We start from the raw sequence: 26,409 nt of genomic DNA on the forward strand, positions 1-26,409 counted from the left end.
AGAAGAAGAGCTGCCAACATGGCGGCGCACGTGAGTCGCTTGACACATCGGTACAGAGCAGTGATAAACAATAATTTAACATCACTTACAAGCCTCAGAGGACATTTATCAAGGTCATATTCTCAGGTTCAAACAGGCTTTTCGTCTAATCGTGTGCGGCGTACGTTCACAGACTTTTTTCATGAACTCTACCAACACATAATTGTGCCATCCTCCCCCGTTCGTCCGCGGGGAGACCCGAGTCTCCTGTTTGTCAACGCAGGCATGAACCAGGTAAATTGAACAATCATCGGTTGGTTTTCACATTAAGTATTAGCTATATTATTGAATACAGTAGACACTCATTTGATTATTTGCAAGGGGCTATAGCGAAGAAAGCTAGCCTCATGCATGACACTGGAGATTTGACACCTCTGACAGTTCTGTTACTCTATGGGTCCCGCGTGAACAACAGCATTGAGCGAGTGTAGACAATACATAGGCCTACTAGCTAGCTATCTAAAGGCAATTCCAGTCAAATGCAGATTTGTGTCTTGTTGATTGTCAGTTGATTTTTTTGCATACTACTTAGTTATGCAAGTGAAAAGTTGTGTATACATACCATACCTTAGGCCATACATCAAATGCCATCATAGCTTTTTTGGGGTGCTCCAACTTCACTGGCTCTGAGTTGGAAGGATGCCTCTCTTCTCCTCTTCACTTAGTTCAAGCCCATTTTCCTGGGAGCAGCAGACCCGCGCAGTGAAATGGCCACGTACCGGCGTGTGGTGAATAGTCAGAAGTGTGTCCGGGCTGGGGGTAAACACAACGACCTGGAAGATGTTGGTCGAGATGTCTACCACCACACCTTCTTTGAGATGTTAGGAAACTGGTCCTTTGGCGATTACTTCAAGGTGTGTGACATACATGTAGCTTTGATCTATGATGCCATAGCAGTTTAAAAGGCAGGTGTAAAAGTGCATGTAAGCCTACTAAGCAGAGTTCATTTAAAGGTCTACTTCATGGAAATTTGCTACAATGTAAGAAGATAGTCTAGATGAGCAATTCATGTTTCATGAAATAACTAGTAAGGGGGTAATAGGTTAAGGGAACACGATGGCATTTATGCCCCTTCAGATTAGAGCCATAAGCACTCTTATGTCTCTGTGCAGGAGGAAGCGTGCATCATGGCTTGGCGTCTACTCACAGAGGAGTACAGGATTCCTCCAGAACGCCTCTACGTCTCATACTTTGCCGGTGATGCCACCTCTGGTTTGCCAGCAGATGAGGAAACGCGCCACATCTGGCTAAGCATGGGGTATGAAAGGCATAGTTTCCTCTCCAAGATAATAACAACTTCCTGACTCATTTGTGTTTTGATCCTTCGCCCTTCTCTTTCATGGTTGATGTTTTTGTTTGTAGAGTGCCTTCTGATCACCTCCTGCCATTTGGGATGAAGGACAACTTTTGGGAGATGGGGGAGATTGGCCCCTGTGGCCCATGCACAGAGATCCACTATGACCACATTGGGGGCCGTAACGCAGCTTCGCTGGTCAACGCGGACAGTCCTGATGTGGTCGAGATTTGGAACCTGGTCTTCATGCAATACAACAGGTGCTATACCTATTACCAGGGGCTTATAGTTTGGTTTTTAACCATACTAAATACTATTTAGAACATGCTGTTTAGTATAAAAACTGCAGTAAGCAACAAATATCAACAAGTTAGGAACAATTTCTGCTAATGCTCATGCACTCTAACGTTGACAGAGGATGTTAGTAAGACGACAACATCTTTACATTATTGTGTGATGAAAATATATTCCATCTGGAGTACACTAATATGGACTGTTATACTTTTTCCATGACTGAATCACATTACTAGGGTGGATTGTGTTTCTGTGTTTGCAAGCCTATGTCTGACTCTGTGCTTGCGTTTGGCTGTTCCAGAGAGGCAGATCACAGCTTGCGGTCACTCCCCCAGTTCAGCGTGGACACTGGCATGGGTCTGGAGCGACTGGTGACCGTTCTCCAAGGACAACGCTCCAACTACGACACTGACCTCTTTACCCCTCTGCTGTCTGCTATACAACAGGTAAGTTTAGTTTGTTTACAGATAATTAGGTACAATGAGATAGAGGATTGAAGAAAAACATTTAAGAAATTAAACAAAATACATGTGCAGGTGAGGAAGAGAAGCAGACATTTTATTTAACCTTTATTTTATCTGGGAGTCATACTGAGATCAAGGTCTCTTTTACAGATGAGCCCTGAATTACAGAAAATACACACATCAAAATCTAAATGCAAGCAGAAAGAAAAACACGGCCATTAAAAACAAACACATTCATGAGTAGTAAGATCCTTAATCAGCTTTGTGAATTTGCCCCAAAGGCATCATAACATAAAATGTAAGAACATTTAGATGATTGTTCCACAAATAAGGTGCAAGCAAACAACTAAAAGCTGATTTACCTAACTCAGTATAGACCAAAGGAATTTCCAGAGTTAACCATCCCTGAGACCAGTTGTGGTAACTCGTATGTCTAAAGTTTAGTCATGATGTTAGGTACAGTGGGATTTTTGTAAAAGTTCTTTAAAAATGAAAACATAGCAATATATCAACCTACTTGACATCAGAGGGCCTTTCCAACTTTCTGGTAGAGAATGCAGTGATGAGTACTAAAATTGTAGCGCGTGCTAAAGCGCAGTGTGCAATGATAAACTGCATCTAACGGCTTTAATGAAGTGGCAGCTGCGTTCATATAGATTGTCTAGGACCGATAGGAACGTCAAATGAATAATAATTTTTATTCTCAGCTTCTTAACTCATCAATATGCTTTTTAAAAGACAGCTTTTCATCTATCCAGATGTCCAGATATTTGTAAGCACGGACACGATCAATATGGATACCACCAAAGTACATGTGCTTAAATCATCAGAATTATTTTTACTCGCTCTAGAGAACAACATATACATAGTTTTACTTGCATTCAGTACTAATTCTGGTTAATAAAGTTTTTCTGTAATACAATGAAGGCAGACTGTATTTCAGACCAACCGTGGGGGACAATAGCATACACAACAGTATCATCGGCATACAAGTGCAGGTTACAATTATTTACAGACAAAGTCGATATTGTTAATGTAAAAAGTACAGGACCCAGAATCGACCCTTGCAGGAAATATCCAGGAAACCTGATTTAACGCCATCTGTAGATATGAATTGAGTTCTATCTGTCTAGTAATTATTATACATTACCAGTCAAAAGTTTGGACACACCTACTCATTCCAGGGTTTTTCCTTATTTTGACTATTTTATACAATGTAGAATAATAGTGAAAACATCACAACTATGAAATAACACACATGGAATCATGTAGTAACCAAAAAAGTCTTAAACAAATCAAAATATATTTGATATTTGAGATTCTTCAAAGTAGCCACCCTTTGCCTTGATGACAGCTTTGCACGCTCTTGGCATTCACTCAACCACCAGCTTCACCTGGTGCAGAAGCCGGATGTGGAGGTCCTGGGCTGGCGTGGTTACACGTGATCTGCGGTTGTGAGGCCAGTTGGAAGTACTGCCAAATTCTCTAAAATGACATTGAAGGCGACTTATGGTAGAGAAATGATCAATCAATTATATGGCAACAGCTCTGGTGGACATTTCTGCAGTCAGCATGCCAACAGCATGCCAATTGCATGCTCCCTCAAAACATCTGTGGCATTGTGTTCCGTGACAAAACTGCACAATTTAGAGTGGACTTTTTTGTCCCCAGCACAAGGCACACATGTGTAATGATCATGCTGTTTAATCAGCTTCTTGATATGCCACACTTGTCAGGTGGAAGGATTACCTTGGCAAAGCAGAAATGCTCACTAACAGGGATATAAATACATTTGTGCACCAAATTTGAGAGAAATAAGCTTTTTGTGCATATGGACACTTCTGGGATATTTTATTTCATTTCATGAAACATTGGACCAACACTATACATGTTGCGTTTATATTTTTTTTCAGTATAGAATACATTTCAAAGATAAGAAGGATCTTAGCTGAGAATTAATCAAGATTATTTATCTTTTTAGCTAGGCAAGAAAGATAATGAACTAAACCTTCCCTACATAGGTAAAACAAAAAAACGTGATAAGTTGCTCTATTTGTGTCTGATTGTCCAAATTATGTGTCATAATTAATTTCACAATGAACTGCTATGACTCTGTTGCTCCCACGGGATTGAATGAATGTTCACTGATGTCTATACCTTTCTTACAGGAGAGTATTAGTGCCAAATTATTTGTTTGTTTGGTAGTTTGTTTTGTTTATTTTTCTCATTTAGTTATCATCTAAATCCATCTAGCGCTCCAATTGCCCTGAGTATAGAGGGAGGACTGGAGAGGCGGATGTGGGTAAAGTGGACATGGCATACCGCGTCGTTGCTGACCATGTGCGCACCCTGTCTGTCTGCATTGCTGACGGAGTCTACCCAGGCATGTCAGGGGCCGAGTGAGTCAAACTGCTATTAGTCTCTTGCTGCACCATGCTCAGATTTTGGCTCATGCACAACAGGCAATCTGAAAAATGCCAGACTTACTAAGCATTTCCACTTCATTGAGGAAGGGAATGATAACACCTAAAGGTATAAAAAACGGTAGTTAACACTAGAACAGCCTGACCTTTGAGCTTATAAGTACCTGCTAGAGGACGTTGAGAGTGTTACTAGGTGTCCCCGGCGTCCCCTTCAGCATCAGATGCATATCAACCCGCAAGGTGCCCAAATGTAAGCACCAACGCGTGATAAATAGAGCATAAACAGTTGTGAAGCATGAATAAATATTCATGGGAATATATCCATATAAAAATATGACAACAATCGTTATTTGTTTTGATAGAGTCAAGGATATGTTTTGTGTAATTCTACAAAGTTTGAGTGAAAAATATGCTATTGGAATAATATACATTTGGTTGTGTTTATAAAGGTCTTAGGTAACATTTTGAATACTAAAAAACAATTATTTAAAAGAACATAATAGAATTTTCATTTGTTTATGTTACGCTAGGCTATAAGTAAAAACTAAAAACCACTAGTTCAAGTCCATCACAAAAGTTCATTTATAATTTCATTTTGGCAGATCTAAAGAAACATTGGGTAAAATAAGAAAATGTATTTAAAAAAAATAAAAATAAAAGAATAGCATATTTTAAGTTTATTATGTTACTAGTGTCGTGACGTTGTATTGATTGTGACGACTGCTGTTCATCGAATGATTAACTGTTTATAATTACGTGATTAAATGAATCGGGTAATCATTAACTCAATAACCTGGGGCACCATGAGAAAGTTTGTTTTCATTGAGTTTCCATTTTCCAAATTAACTCAAAGAATATCAGAATATTGATTTTACAACAGTCGCTAATTAATCAATTTCTTCTACAGTCTCATACTGAACGTCGCATGATCCGTGAATCTGCACAAACCCGAGTCCCCACTAAATGTCCGTACCACACCAATTGAGTTGATTATTTATTTACTAACAAGCTAAAATTATAAGATAAGATACACAAACACACAGTCTAGGCGAGTGATTAGAACTTAGTACAATGAAACAGGTCCCTAGCGGGCTAACACAAAATGTTAATATAGAAAGAGAGTGCACGAGAGAAAAGCACTCTTCTTTTGTCTTCTTCAACCTCGTGTTGCGTTTTGGTGTTGCGACTACTCGGACCTTGGCTGCAGTGCTGGTCACCTAGTCTGATATGAAAATTCTTAACTCACATGTTTTTTATCCTCGGGTCAGAAAGGTGCGTTTCCGTCTTTATGGCAAGTTCTCTGGGGCGTCACTAGTTACGAGGCAAGGTCTGGATTTAGCTCAGATCCAATTTAGACAACTAACTTCACATTTCATCTTTACAAAAACATTCTCTTTGATCTGGACATTTTCCACACAACGTACAGGATGCAAACATCAGGTACATATTATGAAAACTCTTCAAGTTACAATGTTTTTGTTATAACGTCGTCAATTAACTTTTAATAACATAAGAAAAACAACATTCATTTTCATATTCCATCTATCGTCATTACCACCATTTTGGCATTTATTGCATGTTACTGTTCTGAGGTAGGTTCTCCATAGGCCCATCATACATTCCATTCCTCCACACTGAGAAGACAAAGGGATTTTGTCTGCTACCTTAAGATTTACAATGAGCGTGAGGTGTCATAAAACCCGCCATCTCCGTATATCTTGATCTCTCCGCCGCTGGTGGGTGTGAGAGATGTCTCTGTAGGATTGTGGTCCACGATAACCTGACCCGAACAGGCCATGACACTAGTCTTTGCTTAGTATCCAGAGAAATGCTGCTGTGTGATTGGTCATGTGCTGAAGGCATAGACAGCACAGATATTTGGAAATAGAGCTGCACCTCTTGAATTTTGAGAGTTATTTGACAAAGATAAGTGTCATAGAAACTGCAGAATATGCTCTTTCTGATATTATATAGAAATCAAAATGTTTTACCTGCATGTGACTGATGGAGGATTTGATAAAGTGATGCTCCTGTCCCTGCATCTGTCAATTACAAGATGTGCCTATCTCTTCATGTACAATTTGACAATTGATAATATTGTTACTCATCAGACTATTGTCAATTGAATCTTGTCTATAGTCTAACTTATCATGTGTTAAATAATTTTCGGTATAGTTTGTGTAGTTTCGGTGGGCCGGCTGCGCAGGCTGAGTGGCGTCATTTATTTTCCCTCGCTCATTAACTTTGGTAGAGTCAAGGATATGTTTAGCATTATTCTGAAGGCCTACTGCAACACGTAAGCATGTTATTGTTTCCCTTACAATAAATGTGATTCGCAATAGAGTTAGTGTAAATAACATGTAAAAGAGAATGGTATCAACCCACAAGGTGCACTGTGAAATTATTAACATGAGCGCCAACACTGATGAATAGACATAATACAATCTCATCATTACACTATTGTTGTTCTAAATTAAATCAACTACTTCACCCTCCTTATCATTCATTTAGGACTATTTTAAATTTGATCGTGAAGTAACGTGCACAGTTATTGCCCATTCATCCATTTGTCATTCAGTGGGCTGGCATAGTTTGCTTCCCTTCACTCATCAACTCAGATAGTCAAGGATATGGTTTGCATTATTCTAAAGGTCTACTGCAACACATAGCATGTTTTTGTTTTCCCTTACAGTAAGTTTGAATAGTTATTTTAAATAGTAAATGTAAATATAGTAAATTAAACAGTCCCATAAGAGCTTAATGTAAAGTACAAATATTTAGGAAAAGTCAGGGAAGGAGCAGGACTTTTTCTGGGGGGGCTATTTTCTTTTATTTACAAAATCAAACATCAGTGGCCATTGGCCTATGGCGGTTCTAGTGTTAAAGGTTAAATTAACTGAGAGTCATATTTCAATCTAAAATTAACATATCTCAATCCCAAAGATTGAGAAAGAAGTTTGAAATGTGAAATTTGTTTGAGATTGAGACATATAGCTGAATATACAAAATAGACTCTGGGAGGTGTGAACACATCTGACAATTGTAATTCTCATTCTCTTTCAATTATTGTGTTTGTGCGTGCTTTGTGTGTGCCTGCTGCAGATTGGTTTTACGCCGTATCCTCCGGCGAGCTGTGAGGTTCAGCACTGAGGTACTGCAGGCCCCTGAGGGAGCGCTGGCAAGCCTGGTACCCACAGTTGCCCACATCCTGGTGAGTTGGGCTGTGATATGAGACTTGTGACCTTTGTCATCATGGTCTTGATCCTCTCTCATCCACATCTTTTCTACAGGGTGATGCTTATCCTGAACTGCATAAAGAGACAGATAGGGTAAGTTAATTACCATGAAATGAGAGAAATTACATCAACAACACGCTTAATGACGGTTTTACACCAGGAAGCAAAGTTCCTGCAATTAAAATAAAGTCTTGCATATACAAACTTCCTGACATTTCGTACACAGCCATTCACTTGACACACTTTCTCAGGTGAGTGGCAAGGAAGGTATAGTGATAAACTATTAAGATCTATTTTATTTATTTTCAGATCATGGATATAATCAATGAAAACGAGGCCCAATTCCTGTCCTCTCTGAAGCAGGGGCGCAGAGTGATTGACAGGACACTCCAGAAATTGGAGAACAATGACACTCTATTCCCAGGTCAGCTTCAGTACTAGGATACAGTACTGGGATAGGGTATGGTTTGTAATAGGGTATTTGTGGTATTCATTTTTGGGCCAATTTATTTCAGTAGTCAATCCTTTGTGTGTGTGTGTGTGTGTGTGTATCTCCTAGTGCCTGTGGCCTGGTCTCTGCATCGTAACCTGGGCTTTCCTCTGGATCTCATTGGACTAATGCTGGAGGAGCAGGGCTTGACTGTTGACCAACGGGCCCTTGATGTGTTGGCCATTGAAAATGAAAAGGTACCTACAGTCAGTGCTTTTCCTCTCCTTTTCTCTACATGAAGCAAATATTGCTAGTCTAATCTAGCTTCATGAAGCTGCATAGCAAAATACTAAAAAGTAAATGTCCAGTGTTTCCAGATTTCTATGAAAAATCACCTGTAATTAATTACTATGAGTGAAATAGTTTTCCTTACAAAAAAATGGTAATTAAGTATGTCTGTGTTTGAATGGTGGGGACATACCCCAACAACAGTATGGTGTGGGCGTATAACGGTCATTAAAAATATTCATGTGAGGAGACCGCTGATTGATGAGCCAACATGACATCATGTGCTATGAGGATATTGCAACCATTTTTGAAACGGCCTGTTTGAGATTCAACTTTGAGGTGGAGTTCTTGTGTCTTTTCTCTAATTTATGCTTTGGCCACACATACGACTATAGGACGAGTCAAAAACAATATTTGGGTATGAGTTGAATGTGAGATTTTCACTGGACAGTTGCTTCAAACATTACACTTTTATGATTTTATCATACATTAGTTTGTTCCTTTACTCAACACTGAATTATTTCATGAGTACTACATTTGACATTAAAAGCATGAATTAATTCTTAAGAATAAATTATTTATGGTTTTAACCTATTGAAACTAAATGAGGCCGTCCAGTTTTTTCACCAGCCTTTGCAGATAACTTTTTTTACTGAAAATGATCCACCCCATTCGATGGCTGTCTCTCCTCTCCCCACCACCAGCTTAGGTGTCAGGTGCAGACCTCTGTTGTGGATACGCTGGTCCATTTGGATCTGCACAGCCTAGCCCAGCTGCAGAGTGGAGAAGTTCCCCACACAGACGACTCTCCCAAGTACCACTACAGCTTGGCACAGGATGGCAAATATGGTATGAATGAGTTCTCGAGATTATGGACAACATGCTCACTCACAATTACAGTAATTAGTCTAAAACGGTTGGGTGCTGGATCTTCGCTACTAAAATCCTTAGAGAATGAGTTACACAGCACTCCAAAGGATAATATTCAGTCAATATATTATATTCAGGTCAATTATCCTTTGTTTTGCTGTCCATTTTATTCTCTCTGAAAGGAGCCCTGTGTCTTTTCTCCAGTGTTCCAGCCTTGCCATGCTACCGTGCAGGCCCTGTACTGCGGACAGACTCTTGTCTCGGAAGTAGCCGGGGGCCAGAGGTGTGGTGTGGTGCTTGACCGGACCTGTTTCTATGCAGAGCAAGGGGGGCAGTCCCATGACCAGGGCTACTTCATCAGAGATGGACTGCCGGTCAGCATTAGCTACACCTTTTTTAGGACACCGTGTTTAAGTACACTGTGTCACAACGTGTGTCTGCTTGTTAGGGATGTACCTGAAAATGTGGGGTCCATACATTGAATCTTTCTGATGTCAACTTTCCTGCATATGAATGTCCTATCCCTCAGCAACATTTTTATTAAGCTATTGAAGCTACATTCATTGAATCATTCCATTCATAGTATATTTACTAGCCTAGTTGGGATGTTGTGTGTGTTCCCTCAGGATGTCCTGTACCCTGTTGAGGCTGTGCAGCTTGCTGGGGGATATGTGGTTCATCAGGTCACCGCTGCTGAAGTGCTGAGAAAAGGAGACCAGGTCCAGCTCTACCTGGATGAGGTATAGCATTTTCTACAGGTCGACTCACAATGGACCTTGTTTACACAGCAGTCATGATCATTTGAAATCCAGGCTAGTGGGGTCGTAGGAAGAAAGTGTTATTTTGAAGTCTCTGGAAAATAGTGGTGAAACTATCCTCACGTTCAACCTTTAAATGAACAAATAAGTCATAAATCAACAGAGTATCTATAGTCACAATGTATTTGACTGCCAGCCCTGTTTAAACATATGTTGGTTACCATGGACCAGGGGTGTCAAACTCATTCCATGGAGGGCCTAGTGTCTGCAGATTTTTTGTTTTTTCCTTTCAATTAAGCCCTAGACAACCATGTGTGGGGAGTTCCTTACTAATTAGTGACCTTAATTCATAAATCAAGTACAAGAGAGGAGCGAAAACCCGCAGACACTCGGCCCTTTGAGGAATGAGTTTGACACATGCCATAGACAAACGCAGTATAACTTATAAAAAATATTTATTCATAAGGCTTCTGAAACAAATTAACTGTGGGTGTGTGTGTTATTTGTGATATGTGCTCTTTAAAGCTATCCCACGGGGCAAAAACTGGTTGAATCAACGTTGTTTCCACATCATTTCAACCAAAAAATATCAATGTGAGGATGTTGAATCAATGTGGAAAACTGATTGAATTTACAAAGTCATAAACGTAGGGGATTTTTTTTCTTTTTCCCACCCAACTTTTAACCTAAATCCAATGACAGGGTGACAATTTTTGGTTGATTTCACGTTGAATTCACATGAAAGTAAATCAAAACCCAGACGATGAACTGAAGTCTGTGCCCAGTGGGATGTTTGTGACGTATACTTTGTCATAAATATGATTGTGTTAATAGCATATTACATGTTATAATTTAATTTGCTAATAAGAAAATTCATGTTTATTCACATCCAGCCACAGAGACTAGCCTGCATGGTCAAGCACACCGCCACACACGTCCTCAACTTCGCCCTCCGTCAGCTGCTCGGTTCTTCTGTGGAGCAGAGAGGGAGTCATGTCGCTGCAGACCGCTTACGCTTTGACTTCAGCGTCAAGGTATGCAGTATGACCCGTTAATTTGATCATCTGTCGTTGTTCTCTTTGACTTTTTTTTTTATACTCATAGCAACCTTGGGTGATTCCGCTTATAGTATGACCAGTATCTTATATTATTTATCCACACATTGAAAACCAAGGGTGAATTTTTTTGTCATTGTAAAAACAGACCGAAATCGCTGACTACTCAGCACAAATGTCCGTAAAGCTAATTCTCTACATTAACTTGGAAATAATGGACGACGCTGCAGAACCGTTTGTTCTTTGTTCCGTTGCAACATTCTTATCACTTGCTTGCTGTTAGCTAGCCACGGCTACACAGCCATTACCTCTGCAGCCAGAATAACAGCAAAGTTTATTCCGTTGCATTTGTTTAAGCTGTTTATCCCGCTTATACCACAGTTGCCAAAGAAAACAATACTATTAGAATACTATAATATTATTAGATTTTTTAAATATTTTCATTTAAATAAGCAAATTCATACTTTCTCATATTTTGGTTGCTAGAGTGACGCGACCCAGTCTTCCTTCGATTAGTTCAATATTTATGGACGTGACCCAGTCGTTCATTCATTATTTTCCGGCAACGCTATCCCTTGATTGCTAATTAGCCAGCTAGCTACGGCTAACACAGTCACGACTTCTGCAGCCAGAATAACAGCAAAGTAGCTGTTTTCTATTGACATTAATTTGGATACATCCATAACAATAAGTTGATAATGCCTGATTTTGCCTGGCATAGCTAGAAAAGTTTTCTTCCTCGTCAGGACACTTGTCAACACTGACTGTTAATCACGAGGAGTTCACAGAGCATTTTAAACACTGCTAGAAACTAGCTAAATAGTTTGTTGCTAGCTAACCTACCAATATGACAACCGAATTAAAACATATCAGTTGCTGAAAACAGCTGGTGAAACTAGAAACATGTGGGGAGATTTGACAGCTTTAGCGGCGAAGGGGACGAGAAATTCATGTTCATCACTTACGGTACCACATTAGGTCGTCAGATGCTCCCCCAAAAATATGTCTCTGCAGAAACACATCAAAAGCTAGCTAAATTTTTCCTCGTTGGAGCTGGATTTACAATGTATCCAATTCCAGTTTGTGTGGTTGTTGGTTTAGCTTTCTGTAACTTTGTAGCAAGTACAGTCTGCATGCCTTGGCGCATATTGCGTCATGATTGCGAGGTGTTCCGATATCTTTTCCAACTGTCCCGATATCTGGTTTCAGTATTCATTCTAGAATGCCCTTCTAGCCAATCAGAAACAAGGATTCAACAATGCTGTGTTATAAATAATATGTTTATGTTATATGTTATAATAGCATGTAATGTTTAAGTGATAATGCCCTCGAAGCCGGTGTTTGGCGGATATATTGACACCGGTGTTGTTAGCCGGCTTCGAGGGTATTATCACTAATACACAACGAGTTGCCAACATATTCAAATAACTATTGACATTTTCAATAACTTTATTTTGATTTATTGTTCTATTTCATCCTTCCACAAGATACACAATTCTAGGGTTGCTACCCAAGCCGGCTGGTCGTTCGTTCTATCGATTCGGTTGCCAGAGACGCGACCCAGTCATTAAGTCTTTTCGTTCTAAAACTATGGACTCGACCCAGTCGTTTGTTCTAAATGTTCTGTTGCCATGATGGCTGGCAAAATTCTTATCCCTTGCATGCTAGCTAGCCTACTTTGGCTAACACAGTCACGTCAAACAATGGAGCCAGAATAACAGCAAAGTATCTGCATTTTCTTATGTTTAAGCTGTTTTCTAGTGATTTTTTTGGGGGGGGGGGAATACATCCATAACAATGATGTGTGATTCCGCCTGTAGAACATTTGCCCTCTTGCCAGGCCACTGTTCAGAAGAGATAGCCAACTACACAGTTAACACAATCACTTCAAACTGAAGCTGGAATGACAAACTAAAACTAGCTGCATTTCGTGTTTTTTATTGACATTTCTTTGTATACAGTATATCCATAAAAACTATGCTGATTCATGATTTCGACTGGCTGAGAAAAGCTGCCAGCCGGTCTGTCTCGTCCTGACTCCCGACACGTTCATTACCATAGGACAGCTAGAGATCGAATTTCAATATTGAAACAATGTTGCAAATGTCGGAGAGGCAGATTATTACTAATCTCCGCTGTTGAAAACCGAATGCATTTCTAAAAGAAATGGGAGATACTGTCTAGATGCTTTTTACAATACAGTGCCTTCGGAAAGTATTCAGATCCCTTGACTTTTTCCAAATTGTGTTACGTTTCAGCCTTATTCTTAATTTTTTTTAAAATCCTCAGCAATCTACGCACAATACCCCATAATGACAAAGCGAAAACAAGTTTTTAGATATTTTAGCACATTTATTATAAAATCAAAAATAGAAATACCTTTTACATAAGAATTCAGACCCTTTGCTATGACACTCGAAATTGAGCTCAGGTGCATCCTGTTTCCATTGATCATCCTTGATGTTTCTACAACTTGGAGTCCACCTGTGGTAAACTCAATTGATTGGACTTGATTTGGAAAGGCACACACCTGTCTATATAAGGTCGACTGACCGTGCATGTCAGAGCAAAAACCAAGCCATGAGGTCAAAGGAATTGTCTGTAAAGCTCCGAGACAGGATTGTGTTGAGGCACAGATCTGGGGAAGGGTATGAAAAAATGTCTGCAGCATTTAAGGTCCCCAAGAACACTGTGGCCTCATCATTCTTAAATAGAAGAAGTTTGGAACCACCAAGACTCTTCCTAGAGCTGGCCACCCGGCCAAACTGAGCAATCGGGGGAGAATGGCCTTGGTCAAGGAGGTGACCAAGAACCAGATGGTCACTCTGACAGAGCTCCAGAGTTCCTCTGTGGAGATGGGAGAACCTTCCAGAAGGTCAACCATCTCTGCAGCATTCCACCAATCCGGCCTTTATGGTAGTGGCCAGACGGATGCCACTCTTCAGTAAAAGGCACATGACAGCCCGCTTGTAGTTTGCCAAAAGGCTCCTAAAGACTCTCAGACCATAAGAAACAAAATGTTCTGGTCTGATGAAGCCAAGATTCAACTCTTTGGCCTGAATGCCAAGCGTCACTTCTGGAGGAAACCTGGCACCATCCCTACTGTGAAGCATGGTGGTTCCAGCATCATGTTGTGGGGATGTTTTTCAGCGACAGGGACTGGGAGACTAGTCAGGATCGAGGCAAAAGATGAACTGAGCCAAGTACAGAGAGATCCTTGATGAAAACCTGCTCCAGAGTGCTCAGGACCTCAGATTGGGGCGAAGGTTCACCTTCCAACAGGACAACGACCATAAGCAAACAGCCAAGACAACACAGGAGTGGCTTCAAGAGAAGTCTCTGAATGGACATGGCCCAGCCAGAGCCCAGACATGAACCTGATCGAACATCTCTAGAGAGACCTGAAAACATGGTGTAGCAACTTTCCCCATGCAACCTGACAGAGCTTGAGAGGATCTGCGAAGAACAATGGGAGAAACTCCCCAAATTCAGGTGTGCATCATACCCCAAAATACTTGAGGCTGTAATTGCTGCTAAAGGTGCTTCAACAAAGTACTGAGTAAAGGATCTGAATACTTATGTAAGTGTGATATTTCATTTTTTTATTAAAAAAAAATCTGAAACAAATTCTAAAATCCTGTTTTTGCTTTGTCATTATGGGGTATTGTGTGTAGATTGCTGAAAAAACAATTTAATCAATTTTAGAATAAGGCTGTAACCTAACAAAATGTGGAAAAAGTCAAGGGGTCTGAATACTTTCCGAAGGCACTGTAGATCTGGTATATACTGTACATTGCCTGGCTGAGCTGATGAGACAGTAGTTTGTGTAGTCAGATGGAACAGAGTAACTTGTGGGATAGACACCGGCTGGAATGCGGTTTTAACCAATTAGTATCTGGGATTAGACCCACCCGTTGTATAATAACAATGTAATAGTAATAATATCTTGAATAGATAAGGCCCCTGTAGCCTACGTTTGGATGACTTAAATGTTGTTTTTATAAAACACAAAGAAAACAAGACCAAGCCAATGCAGTATTTTATTAATTGAATTGAATCGATTGTTTGCACAGCCTACACATTATGTGTTTGATTTTTTTTTTAATACTCATTGGAGAAATTCTAATTGACAGTTTTGCTTGTCATAAAAAACTTCAGCAACTGATGATTTTGTGAACGCTTTCCATGTTCAATTTCTAAGCCGGGCAAAGTATGAGGTGATAGCATCACTGAAATCACTGCTGCTGTGGTCAGGCTATGGTAGGCCCTGTGGTACCTGGCCCTCCCTTCCAGTTGCATTGCTGGGAATGATTTGTTGTTGGACTTCATCCTCCTCAAAAGCCTCATTATGAGTTTCACAGAAATTATACAGCCAACAGCATGCCATAATTAGTGTGTTTATTGTGTCAATGTGACAGTCATTGCGTTTAAGCAAACACCTCCATCTTCCCTTCAGTCGACCAAAAGCCCTCTACAGTCATGCGAGAACTACTCAACCTCTCACTACAGTTGGTCTTTTATTATACTCTATAGAGGCAACAAGTTGCGCAGAAATAGCCAGCCATCTTTTTACTCACCTTTTTGCATGCTTTTGGATGAGTATGCTGAGAAACATATCCAACCTCTAACTCTTTATTCATCCTTAAAATCCGCTGGCCTCGGCTTTGTTGTGTGAGCCTACTGTGTCGGTTTAGGCAGATCGTTTGCTGTTGTCCTGCTGCTCTTACATCCTTCAGAATATGCATAATGGTCCCGACATTTCAACAATACTGTTGATTCAAGGAAATCATAAGAGAAAGTAAAAATTATTGTAAATTGCTCTCCATGTTTAAGCTAGTAGGGTTTTAATGCAGACAGTCCCAGAATTCCCAAAAACATTCTGATACATAAAAAAAAAATACATTGTGAAACCCAAACGTATTCTGTGGAATTCTTCCAAATGCAACAGGGTAACAAATTTCATGTGACAACCCCCTTAGAGTAAATCACATCCCTGTTATGAATAATGTGAAGTTATATGCATTGCCAAAGTCCAGTAGATAAGCAAAAAAAACTCACTTTTTGTATAGAAGCATGAAAATGCTTTTTTGGATGTAATAATAATAATTGATTTTTGGTGGTCACTCTGTAGGGATCATTGAGTATTCCCCAGCTCCAGGAGATTGAGAGGAGCATCCACAACATTATCACAGAGAATAATGCGGTGTACATAGAAGAGGTTCCCCTGGCCCGGGCTAAAGACATCCCAGGTCTAAGGACTGTGGATGAGGTAACTGTGTGTTGATTTGAGGACACTCCTACCCAGATTAAAGTGAATAATGTTGATAATAGCGGTGTTTTTGTAAAGTGTTATGCATTATGTTGCTAAGAGCATGAACAAGTGTCAACCCAATGGTTGCAATTTCTAAGTGCACAATATTCTGCATAATAGTGTGTTGGCATTGGAGGATTCACAAATCCTCTGTAATTCCTCCTAGGTGTACCCTGATCCAGTGAGAGTGGTGTCCGTGGCAGTTCCCGTAGCAGACCTGTACGATTCTCCGACGGACAGATGGACGTCAGTGGAGCTCTGCTGTGGGACGTAAGTGTTGTCTGTCTGTCTGTCTGTCTGTGTCTGTCTGTCTGTGTCTGTCTGTCTGTCTGTCTGTCTGTCTGTCTCTCACTCAATCAGTCTTTCTCCCTCTCTATGATAGATTCAAAAGGCATTTTTAAATATAGGATTTAACATTACTTGTTATTTACCATAAGATATTACGAAATGACAATATGCACTGCCTCACCTTTCGGCATGTGAGGATGTGGCAAATTGTTCAATATACTGTAAAAGAGCCAACATATGAAAATGAGAAGAGACAGTAGAATTTATACATTTTATCGTGGGTTAAGGTTAGAAACGGATCATATATTTGGAGGAGTAGATTTGACAATTCCTATAGTTGTGAACAATGCTAAATATTATATGTTCATTGGCTGTTTCTAAAGGGCTACTAGACTAAGCGTTTTTCTCTTTTTCAGGCATTTACTGACGACCGGGGAGATCGGGGATTTGGTTATAATTTCCGAGAGGCAGATGGTTAAAGGGATCAGCCGTATCGTGGCAGTCACTGGAGACGACGCCAGAGTGGTGTGTTATATAAAAGCAAGAAGGCATAAAACTAAATAGGCCGTCACTTATTGTGAATATACCAGAGGTGCATAGTAGCGGACTATATACAATCACGTCACTTTATCCCAATTATTCTCATGTTTTACAACACCAGTTAGCCCCTCGCTCAACACTTTTGTGTTGCTGGTTCAGTATTAATTATGTACATTTTCCTATTTAGGACGTCATGTATCACTGATCTTTTAAAAAAACACTCCATGATCAAATAAGCATTTGATTGTTGGAGGCATGGGCTTGTGGGAGTTTCCACCATATTTCTTAAACCAGTCATTTCCTTTCAAATTAGTGAAGTGAATAAGTGCACACTTTGGAGGAAGGAGAGATAATTGGTACAAATCCCAAGTTGAAAGTTTTACAGAATCACAAGTAGCTTTCAACGAGATCCATTCTGATATGTGTCGTTATTTTGTTGGCTCACAGGCTCGAGAGGCGGGTCAGGTCCTGACCCAGGAAGTGGAGTCTTTGTCAGCACGTCTTGCAACGGTCGCCAGCCCCTCCCTCGCAGGTGCCAACCGGCTGGCCAAAGAAGTGGGCATACTGACAGATGTATGTGTGCTTTTCCACTCCCTCAATACTGACCTAACTGATGGTCATTAGACAGACAATATTGAAAATGCTCCAAAAGGCAACTTCAGAGAGTATTAAATTATGGCCTAAGTGTTTGAATAGCCGAGAGCATGGGACCTGCATTTTTTCATTTTAGTTATTGATATAGCCTTGTTCTGTTTAATGTTCTCCACCTATATAGTACTCTAAATACCCCAATTCATGTTGTTGAGGTCAAAAGAATACAAAATAAAAATTGCTTACACCACTCAAACCAATGATGGTTCGAAACTTTTAAGCCAATTTTCTCAGAATCATCTTTTTGCAGATATAACCTTATAGTCCCAAGCTACCACATTACTTTAAATAGTTAGAATTAAATGTGAATATGACACAAATGCTTAGGCCTTATTTGTTTTTTGTCCCAGGCAGTTGATTGCACTCCCATACCACAGTGGAAGCGGAGGGAGCTTCAAACTCGCCTCAAAGGTCTACAGAGGACGACCAACACAAGTATAAGGAAACTGGAGACCAAAGAGGTATGACAAGCACACAACCCCATTGTCCTTTCAAACGTGTATTATATCCTCCACAATAACTATTTAATGTGACAAGTAAAAATACATGAAAATGATCGATGTACAATAAACAAAGTCGATCCTGTTTTCAAACTTTTTGTATGCAGGAAGACACATGAGTCACAACAGCATTATAAAACAATCACAATAGTTAATAAATGATAAATAATGGTAATGTACATTATACTATTGTACTTTTAACTGTTTTCTCTTTCTTACTTACTTTTGTTCCATTTGCAGGCTGCTGTGAAAGCCCAATCACTGTTCAAAAAGAATGGCAACAAGAATATTGTAGTGGACACTGTGGACACAGACTCTATATCAGTATGTTTTTCATCTGAATTTCTGATGAGGCTAAGTAGGTGTTTAACGTTCACAATTAGATCACTTTGCCCCATATAAAACTAATGCATCAGTATTCACAGAGAGTGAGCACTTTCAGTGCAATCATCGTTTTTTTGGAAACACCTTAGATTCTAATGATGCACTTAAAGTGGGATCTAATGATGAACTTACCGTTACTAAGGCTCTGGGAAACTGAGCCTCGATGTAGTTGATCCCATTGCTCTCATTGTAGGTGCTGATGAAGACAGTGAACCAATACAGTGACAGAGCCCCAGGGACCCTGATCATGCTACTCTCCCACCGGCAGCCATCGGGGAAGGTCCTGTGTGCGTGCCAAGTGCCCAAGGTATAGGGTCTAGCTCTTACATCACTGTATTTACTGATACTGCATTGTCTCTCAATAGGTCAAGGGTGGGTGGGACTAAATACATAAAGTGCCTTCATTTCTTAATGGTAAAAAAGATAGGGGAGGATGAAAAATGCCTTCCTCAGTTGGATTCGCCCCCCTCTAGGCCACAATTTAAGTATTTTCTTCCCAGGTGTAATGCAGGGCATTATCGCTGGGATATGAGGTTACACCAGGACCTGAGTCTATGTTAAAAGTGCAAAGTTTTAGAAATGTATCCCTATGCTAATCCTGTACCTATGCTCATTTTACCCAATAATCAAGGTATATTGTGCCAAGAGGCCACTTATTTTGGACAACTATGTTTTCAAAACGGTTATGTTTACATGAATTCTGATTTATTTTCAGGGATGAACAACATCCTGAAATATTTGTAGATATCTATGTTAGAAAAAATAGTATATTTCCTTTGATATAGTGATCCTGAATGTAAATAATGGCTCAACATACCCCACTCTCACCTACAATGCATTTGGAAAAGTATTCAGACCCCTTGACTTTTTCCACATTTTGTTACGCTTCAGCCTTGTTCTAAAATGGATTAAACTATTTATTTTCCACATCAATCTAAACACATTACCCCATAAAGATAAAGCAAAAACAGTTTGTTTCTTTATTTTAGCAAAAATAAATAAATACCTTATTTACATAAGTATTCAGACACTTTGCTTGGAGACTTGAAATTGTGCTCAGGGGCATCCTGTTTCCATTGATCATCCTTGATGTTTCTACAACTAGATTGGAGTTCAGTTCACCTGTGGTAAATTCAATTGATTGGACATGATTTGGAAAGGCACACACCTGTCTATATAAGGTCCCACAGTTGACAATGTATGTCAGAGCAAAAACCAAGCCATGAGGTCGAAGGAATTGTCCGTAGAGCTCCGAGACAGGATTGTGTCGAGGCACAGATCTGGGGAAGAGTACCAAAACATTCCTGCAGCATTGAAGGTCCCCAAGAACACCGTGGCCTCCATCATTCTTAAATGGAAGAAGTTTGGAACCACCAAGACTCTTCCTAGAGCCGGCCGCCCGGTCAATCTGAGCAATCGGGGGAGAAGGGCCTTGGTCAAGGATGTGACCAAGAACCCGATGGTCACTTTGACAGAGCTCCAGAGTTCCTCTGTGCAGATGGGAGAACCTTCCAGAAGGACAACCATCTCTGCAGCACTCCACCAATCAGGTCTTTACGGAAGCCACTCCTCAGTAAAAGGCACATGACAACACCTAAAGGACTCTCAGACCATGAGAAACAAGATTCTCTGGTCTGATGAAACCAAGATTGAACTCTTTGGCCTGAATTCCAAGCGTCACATCTGGAGGAAACCTGGCACCATCCCTACGGTGAAGCATGGTGGTGGCAGCATCATGCTGTGGGATGTTTTTCAGCGGCGAGGACTGGGATCAAGGGAAAGATGAACATAGCAAAGTACAGAGAGATCATTGATGAGAACCTGCTCCAGATCACTCAGCTCAGACTGGGGCGAAGGTTCACCTTCCAACAGGACAATGACCCTAAGCACACAGCCAAGACAATGCAGGAGTGGTTTCGGGACAAGTCTCTGAATTTCCTTGAGTGGCCCTGCCAGAGCTAGGACTTGAATCCGATTGAACGTCTCTGGAGAGACCTGAAAATATCTGTGAAGCAACGCTCCCCGTCCAACCTGACAGAGCTAGAGAGGATCTCCGGAGAAGAATCTGAGAAGCTCCCCAAATACAGGTGTGGCACGCTTGTAACGTCATACTCAAGAAGATTCCAGGCTGTATTCGCTGCCAAAGGTGCTTCAACAAAGTACTGAATAAAGGGTCTGAATACTTATGAAATGTAATATTTAATTTTCTAAAAACCTGTTCTTGCTTTGTCATTATGGGATATTGTGTGTAGATTGATGAGGGGAAAACAACAATTTCATCCATTTTAGAATAAGGCTGTAACGTTAAAAAAAATGTGGAAAATGTCAAGGGGTCTGAATACTTTCTGAATGCACTGTATGACAATACTCTCGAATTAAAAAAAAAAAAAAAGTGTTTTGTTTTTACTGTCGCCTTATATGAAACATTTGATCTCAAATCCAAAAATGCTGCAGTATAGAGTCAAATTAAACATGTAGCTTCACTGTCCAAATACCTATGTGTATATACACTGCTCAAAAAAATAAAGGGAACACTTAAACAACACAATGTAACTCCAAGTCAATCACACTTCTGTGAAATCAAACTGTCCACTTAGAAAGCAACACTGATTGACAATAAATTTCACATGCTGTTGTGCAAATGGAATAGACAAAAGGTGGAAATTATAGGCAATTAGCAAGACACCCCCAATAAAGGAGTGGTTCTGCAGGTGGTGACCACAGACCACTTCTCAGTTCCTATGCTTCCTGGCTGATGTTTTGGTCACTTTTGAATGCTGGCGGTACTTTCACTCTAGTGGTAGCATGAGACGGAGTCTACAACCCACACAAGTGGCTCAGGTAGTGCAGCTCATCCAGGATGGCACATCAATGCGAGCTGTGGCAAGAAGGTTTGCTGTGTCTGTCAGCGTAGTGTCCAGAGCATGGAGGCGCTACCAGGAGACAGGCCAGTACATCAGGAGACGTGGAGGAGGCCGTAGGAGGGCAACAACCCAGCAGCAGGACCGCTACCTCCGCCTTTGTGAAAGGAGGAGCAGGTGGAGCACTGCCAGAGCCATGCAAAATGACCTCCAGCAGGCCATAAATGTGCATGTGTCTGCTCAAACGGTCAGAAACAGACTCCATGAGGGTGGTATGAGGGCCCGACGTCCACAGGTGGGGGTTGTCCTTACAGCCCAACACCGTGCAGGACGTTTGGCATTTGCCAGAGAACACCAAGATTGGCAAATTCGCCACTGGCGCCCTGTGCTCTTCACAGATGAAAGCAGGTTCACCCTGAGCACATGTGACAGACGTGACAGAGTCTGGAGACGCCGTGGAGAACGTTCTGCTGCCTGCAACATCCTCCAGCATGACCGGTTTGGCGGTGGGTCAGTCATGGTGTGGGGTGGCATTTCTTTGGGGGGCCGCACGGCCCTCCATGTAGCCTGACTGCCATTAGGTACCGAAATGAGATCCTCAGACCCCTTGTGAGAACATATGCTGGTGCGGTTGGCCCTGGGTTCCTCCTAATGCAAGACAATGTTAGACTTCATGTGGCTGGAGTGTGTCAGCAGTTCCTGCTAGAGGAAGAAATTGATGCTATGGACTGGCCCGCCCGTTCCCCAGACCTGAATCCAATTGAGCACATCTGGGACATCATGTCTCGCCCCATCCACCAACGCCACGTTGCACCACAGACTGTCCAGGAGTTGGCGGATGCTTTAGTCCAGGTCTGGGAGGAGATCCCTCAGGAGACCATCCGCCACCTCATCAGGAGCATGCCCAGGCGTTGTAGGGAGGTCATACAGGCACGTGGAGGCCACAAACACTACTGAGCCTCATTTTGACTTGTTTTACATCAAAGTTGGATCAGCCTGTAGTGTGGTTTTCCACTTTAATTTTGAGTGTGACTCCAAATCCAGACCTCCATGGGTTGATAAATTTGATTTCCATTGATGATTTTTGTGTGATTTTGTTGTCAGCACATTCAACTATGTAAAGAAAAAAGTATTTAATAAGAATATTTCATTCATTCAGATCTAGGATGTGTTATTTTAGTGTTCCCTTTATTTTTTTGAGCAGTGTATATTCACACACTCTTACCCACCTGTTCTCTCTCCATCACACCAACACTCACTCCTCATCTTTGTCTCTCCATAGGGCTTTAGTGCTCTCTCTGCCAGTGACTGGGCCCTGACAGTGTGTGCCCGCCTGGGAGGGAACGCAGGTGGCTCTGCCACTGTGGCAAGGGGCACAGGGAGTGTGGCCAATCTCACTGAGGCACTCAGGTGTGCTGAAGAGTATGCACAGGACAAGACCCAAAACAGATGCTAAGTAAAAACGTCCAGGGATCACAAGCCCACATTTACCATAGGGTGGAGGTAAAATACACCCCTGTTCAATGGAAAAGTTCTCCAACTGCCACATGGGGGGGTTGATGACAAAAGTACATATTACAGCATACTACATGTTGGAAGAACCTACAATTTTGGGGGGGGAGAATGACTGTGAGAAGTTCAGTTCGGGTGACTTTTCAAAGGACAGACTATTCTAAAATGAAATGATAATGTAATTTCCCCTGTTGTAGCATAGTAGCTATAAATAAATAGGCTGAGGGTTACCCATCTGCATTCAACCCATTGGGCTAATCATTAGCTAGATCACAAACTCTAAACATGATCTTGTTGCTAGTTAGCAACATATTGATGATTTGAATGTCCCACTGGCACTCATCCAAGGATCATGTACTGGGAATACCACCTGCCCCATGGTACGTTTAGCCCTGGTCTTTCCTATGCATTCAACACCATTGGTGAGTCCTAACGGGCATAAACCATGCCACTGCTAAAAACTCTGGTTCTAAAATGGTGCAGTTCACACATTTTTGGGATTTGAGAAATACATTGAGTAAAACTAGAAAGCTCTGTGATCCTCCTCTTTTAACAGTGGCCATCAAAACTGATTTCAAAGGTGTGTTTTCCAGCGACTACATTAAGAATGTTGTAGGCCACAATGACTTGGCATGCATGTTTTTCTCCACTGCAATTTGAAAGCACTTTGAGAGGGATTTTCTTTTCTCTCATAGAATGCGACGGCCCAATTTAACCCCTGCTCCTATTTATTATGGATGCAAGTGTCTGGAATTTCTGTCAGGACTCAGTATGTACATGTGAATGATAAGCATTATGAGTAGGTAGTCAAGACAGTGTTTGGAGATTTGTATTGTTGTATTGTGCCTCTTTCCTTAGATTGTGGAGAATAAGGACATTCTAGTTTGTCCTGCGATGTACTGTATGCCAGCCTTGTAATAATTAACAATTTATGAGTGTAAGGATTATGCATATTCCAGTTGTATACTTTCTTTGTTTTAGAAGGAATAAAGACATTTGAGGTAATTTATTATTGTACAATTTTCACTAATTATTCACTTGATAACCTTGAGTAACTCAAAGCTCACATTTTTACAATAGGTATAATTGTTTATTTTAAATTATTAAGGCATAATGGCAGTGTTGTTGAATCCAAAATTGTTGGTAAGTCTCTTGTGCTGTAAAATGACATAGAAACCCATCTCCAAAACTCCACATACATTGAATTAATATACTAGATGGATATTCTCATTATTTTCCTATGTGTAAAGCCTGTGTCTATGTATGCTGATGACTCAACATACACGTCAGTTACCATAGAAAGTGCAATCACTGCAACGCTAAACAAAGAGCTGCAGTCAGTTCTAGAATGGGTGGCAAGTAATAAGCTAGTACTAAATATTTCAAAAAGTATTGTATTTGGGATAAACCATTCACTAAACCCTAAACCTCAACTAAATCTTGTAATGAATAATGTGTAAATAGAGCAAGTTGAGGAGACAACTGCTTGGTGTAACCCTGGGTTGTAAACAGTCATGGTCAAAACATGTTAATGCAACGGTAGCTAAGCTGGGGAGAGTTCTGTCCGTAAGAAAGTGCTGTTCTGGTTTTTTGACATGGCTATCAACAAAACAAGTCCTACAGGCCCTAGTTGTCGTACCTGGACTACTGCTCAGTCACATGGTCAAGTGTCACAAAGAGGGCCATAGGCAAGTTACAGTTGGCCCAGAGCAGCACGGCTGGCCCTTAAATGTACACAGAGCTAACATCAATGACATCAATCCTCAAAGTAGAGGAGAGATTGACTGCATCACTACTTGTCTTTGTGAGAAGTATTGACATGTTGAAAGCACCGAGCTGTTTGTTCAAATGACTAGCTTACAGCTCTGACAACCATGCATACCCCACAAGACATACCACAAGGGATCTCTTCACAGTCCCCAAGTGCTGAACAGACTCTGGGGAACAGACTCTGGGAAACGCACAGTACTACACAGAGCCATGAATTCATGGAACTCTATTCCAGCTTTTCTCAAACCCCGGTCTGTGGACCAGCGTTGCTCCATGGAGGAATGCTTGCCGTTCCGTGGCATATTTGTCTTGAATATGATCGCTTTTTGGAGGGGTCCGCGGCATATTTGAATCTAATAAATCTTGCCATACTTGCCATAGGCCTACTTCACTGAGGTATAATAAGAACTGGAGACTGCCTCCAAGGTGTGTCCGCCTGTTGTTTTCAAGGTCATCTACTCATGTTTGCATACACTGATTCATGGACCGTTTATATACGGGTTGCATCCAGTTTATACGGACCAACATCACATGCGCACTAACACTCAGCACTCACGGGGAGCAGCGACGACGTCATCACATCATCCAAAAACATGGCAGACATTGGATGAATATAAACTGTTAATGTCTTCGGCTGTGAGTGATAAAAACTAAATCGTCCTCAACTTCAATGCTACACTGAACAACAATATAAAGTCAACATGTAACAATTTCACCGATTTTACTGAGTTACACTTCATATAAGAAAATCTGTCAATATTGAATTAAGTTTATGACCAATTGAATATGTAAACTATTCTACTTGTGTTTACTTGTGTTGTTGGCAGAGGAAAATTAAATGTGGACAACCATTTTTGATTAGATAATTCAGTATTTGCATAACCAAAGGTACCGGGTCTCAGCTCTGCCTGGCTCTCATTTGGATCATAGGTACCGGGCCTCGGACCCAGCGTGATCCGGCCCAATTTAACCCCTGCTCCTATTTATTATGGATGCAAGTCTCTGAAATTTCTGTCAGGACTCAGTATGTACATGTGTATGATAAGCATTATGAATAGGTAGTCAAGACAGTGTTTGGAGATGTGTATTGTTGTATTGTGCTTCTGTCCTAAGATTGTGGAGAATGAGGAAAGTCTAGTTTGTCCTGCGATGTACTGAATGCCAGCCTTGTCATAATTAACAATTTATGAGTGTAAGGATTATGCATATTCCAGTTGTCTACTTTCTTTGTTTTAGAAGGAATAAAGACATTTGAGGTAATTTATTATTGTACAATTTTCACTAATTATTCACTTGATAACTTTAGTAACACAAAGCTCACATTTTTACAATAGGTATAATTGTATATTTAAATTGTTAATGACTGACCATGAGAATCCAAATAGATCAGGTTTGCAATGAATAACTTCAATCAGACCCCCTCTCACCCATAGAGGGGGAA

At 40.8% G+C, this 26,409-nt stretch overlaps 1 protein-coding gene across 1 annotated transcript; it reads left to right on the forward strand.

Annotated features, from left to right (window-relative positions):
• Positions 1-24,207, forward strand: aars2 (alanyl-tRNA synthetase 2, mitochondrial (putative)). The gene is made up of 22 exons (XM_055907357.1): positions 1-273; positions 705-893; positions 1,152-1,297; positions 1,402-1,593; positions 1,929-2,073; positions 4,345-4,490; positions 7,617-7,725; positions 7,805-7,843; positions 8,060-8,174; positions 8,310-8,437; positions 9,173-9,317; positions 9,543-9,712; positions 9,965-10,078; positions 10,990-11,130; positions 16,283-16,420; positions 16,629-16,732; positions 17,167-17,275; positions 17,738-17,863; positions 18,292-18,402; positions 18,682-18,765; positions 19,019-19,132; positions 22,969-24,207. The coding sequence occupies exons 1-22, from the start codon at positions 19-21 to the stop codon at positions 23,140-23,142; spliced, it is 2,994 nt and encodes a 997-aa protein (XP_055763332.1). The 5' UTR covers positions 1-18; the 3' UTR covers positions 23,143-24,207.
• The last annotated feature ends 2,202 nt before the right edge of the window (positions 24,208-26,409 follow it).

The sequence above is a fragment of the Salvelinus fontinalis genome, chromosome 3, assembly GCF_029448725.1.
Source record: "Salvelinus fontinalis isolate EN_2023a chromosome 3, ASM2944872v1, whole genome shotgun sequence".
Taxonomy (NCBI): domain Eukaryota; kingdom Metazoa; phylum Chordata; class Actinopteri; order Salmoniformes; family Salmonidae; genus Salvelinus; species Salvelinus fontinalis.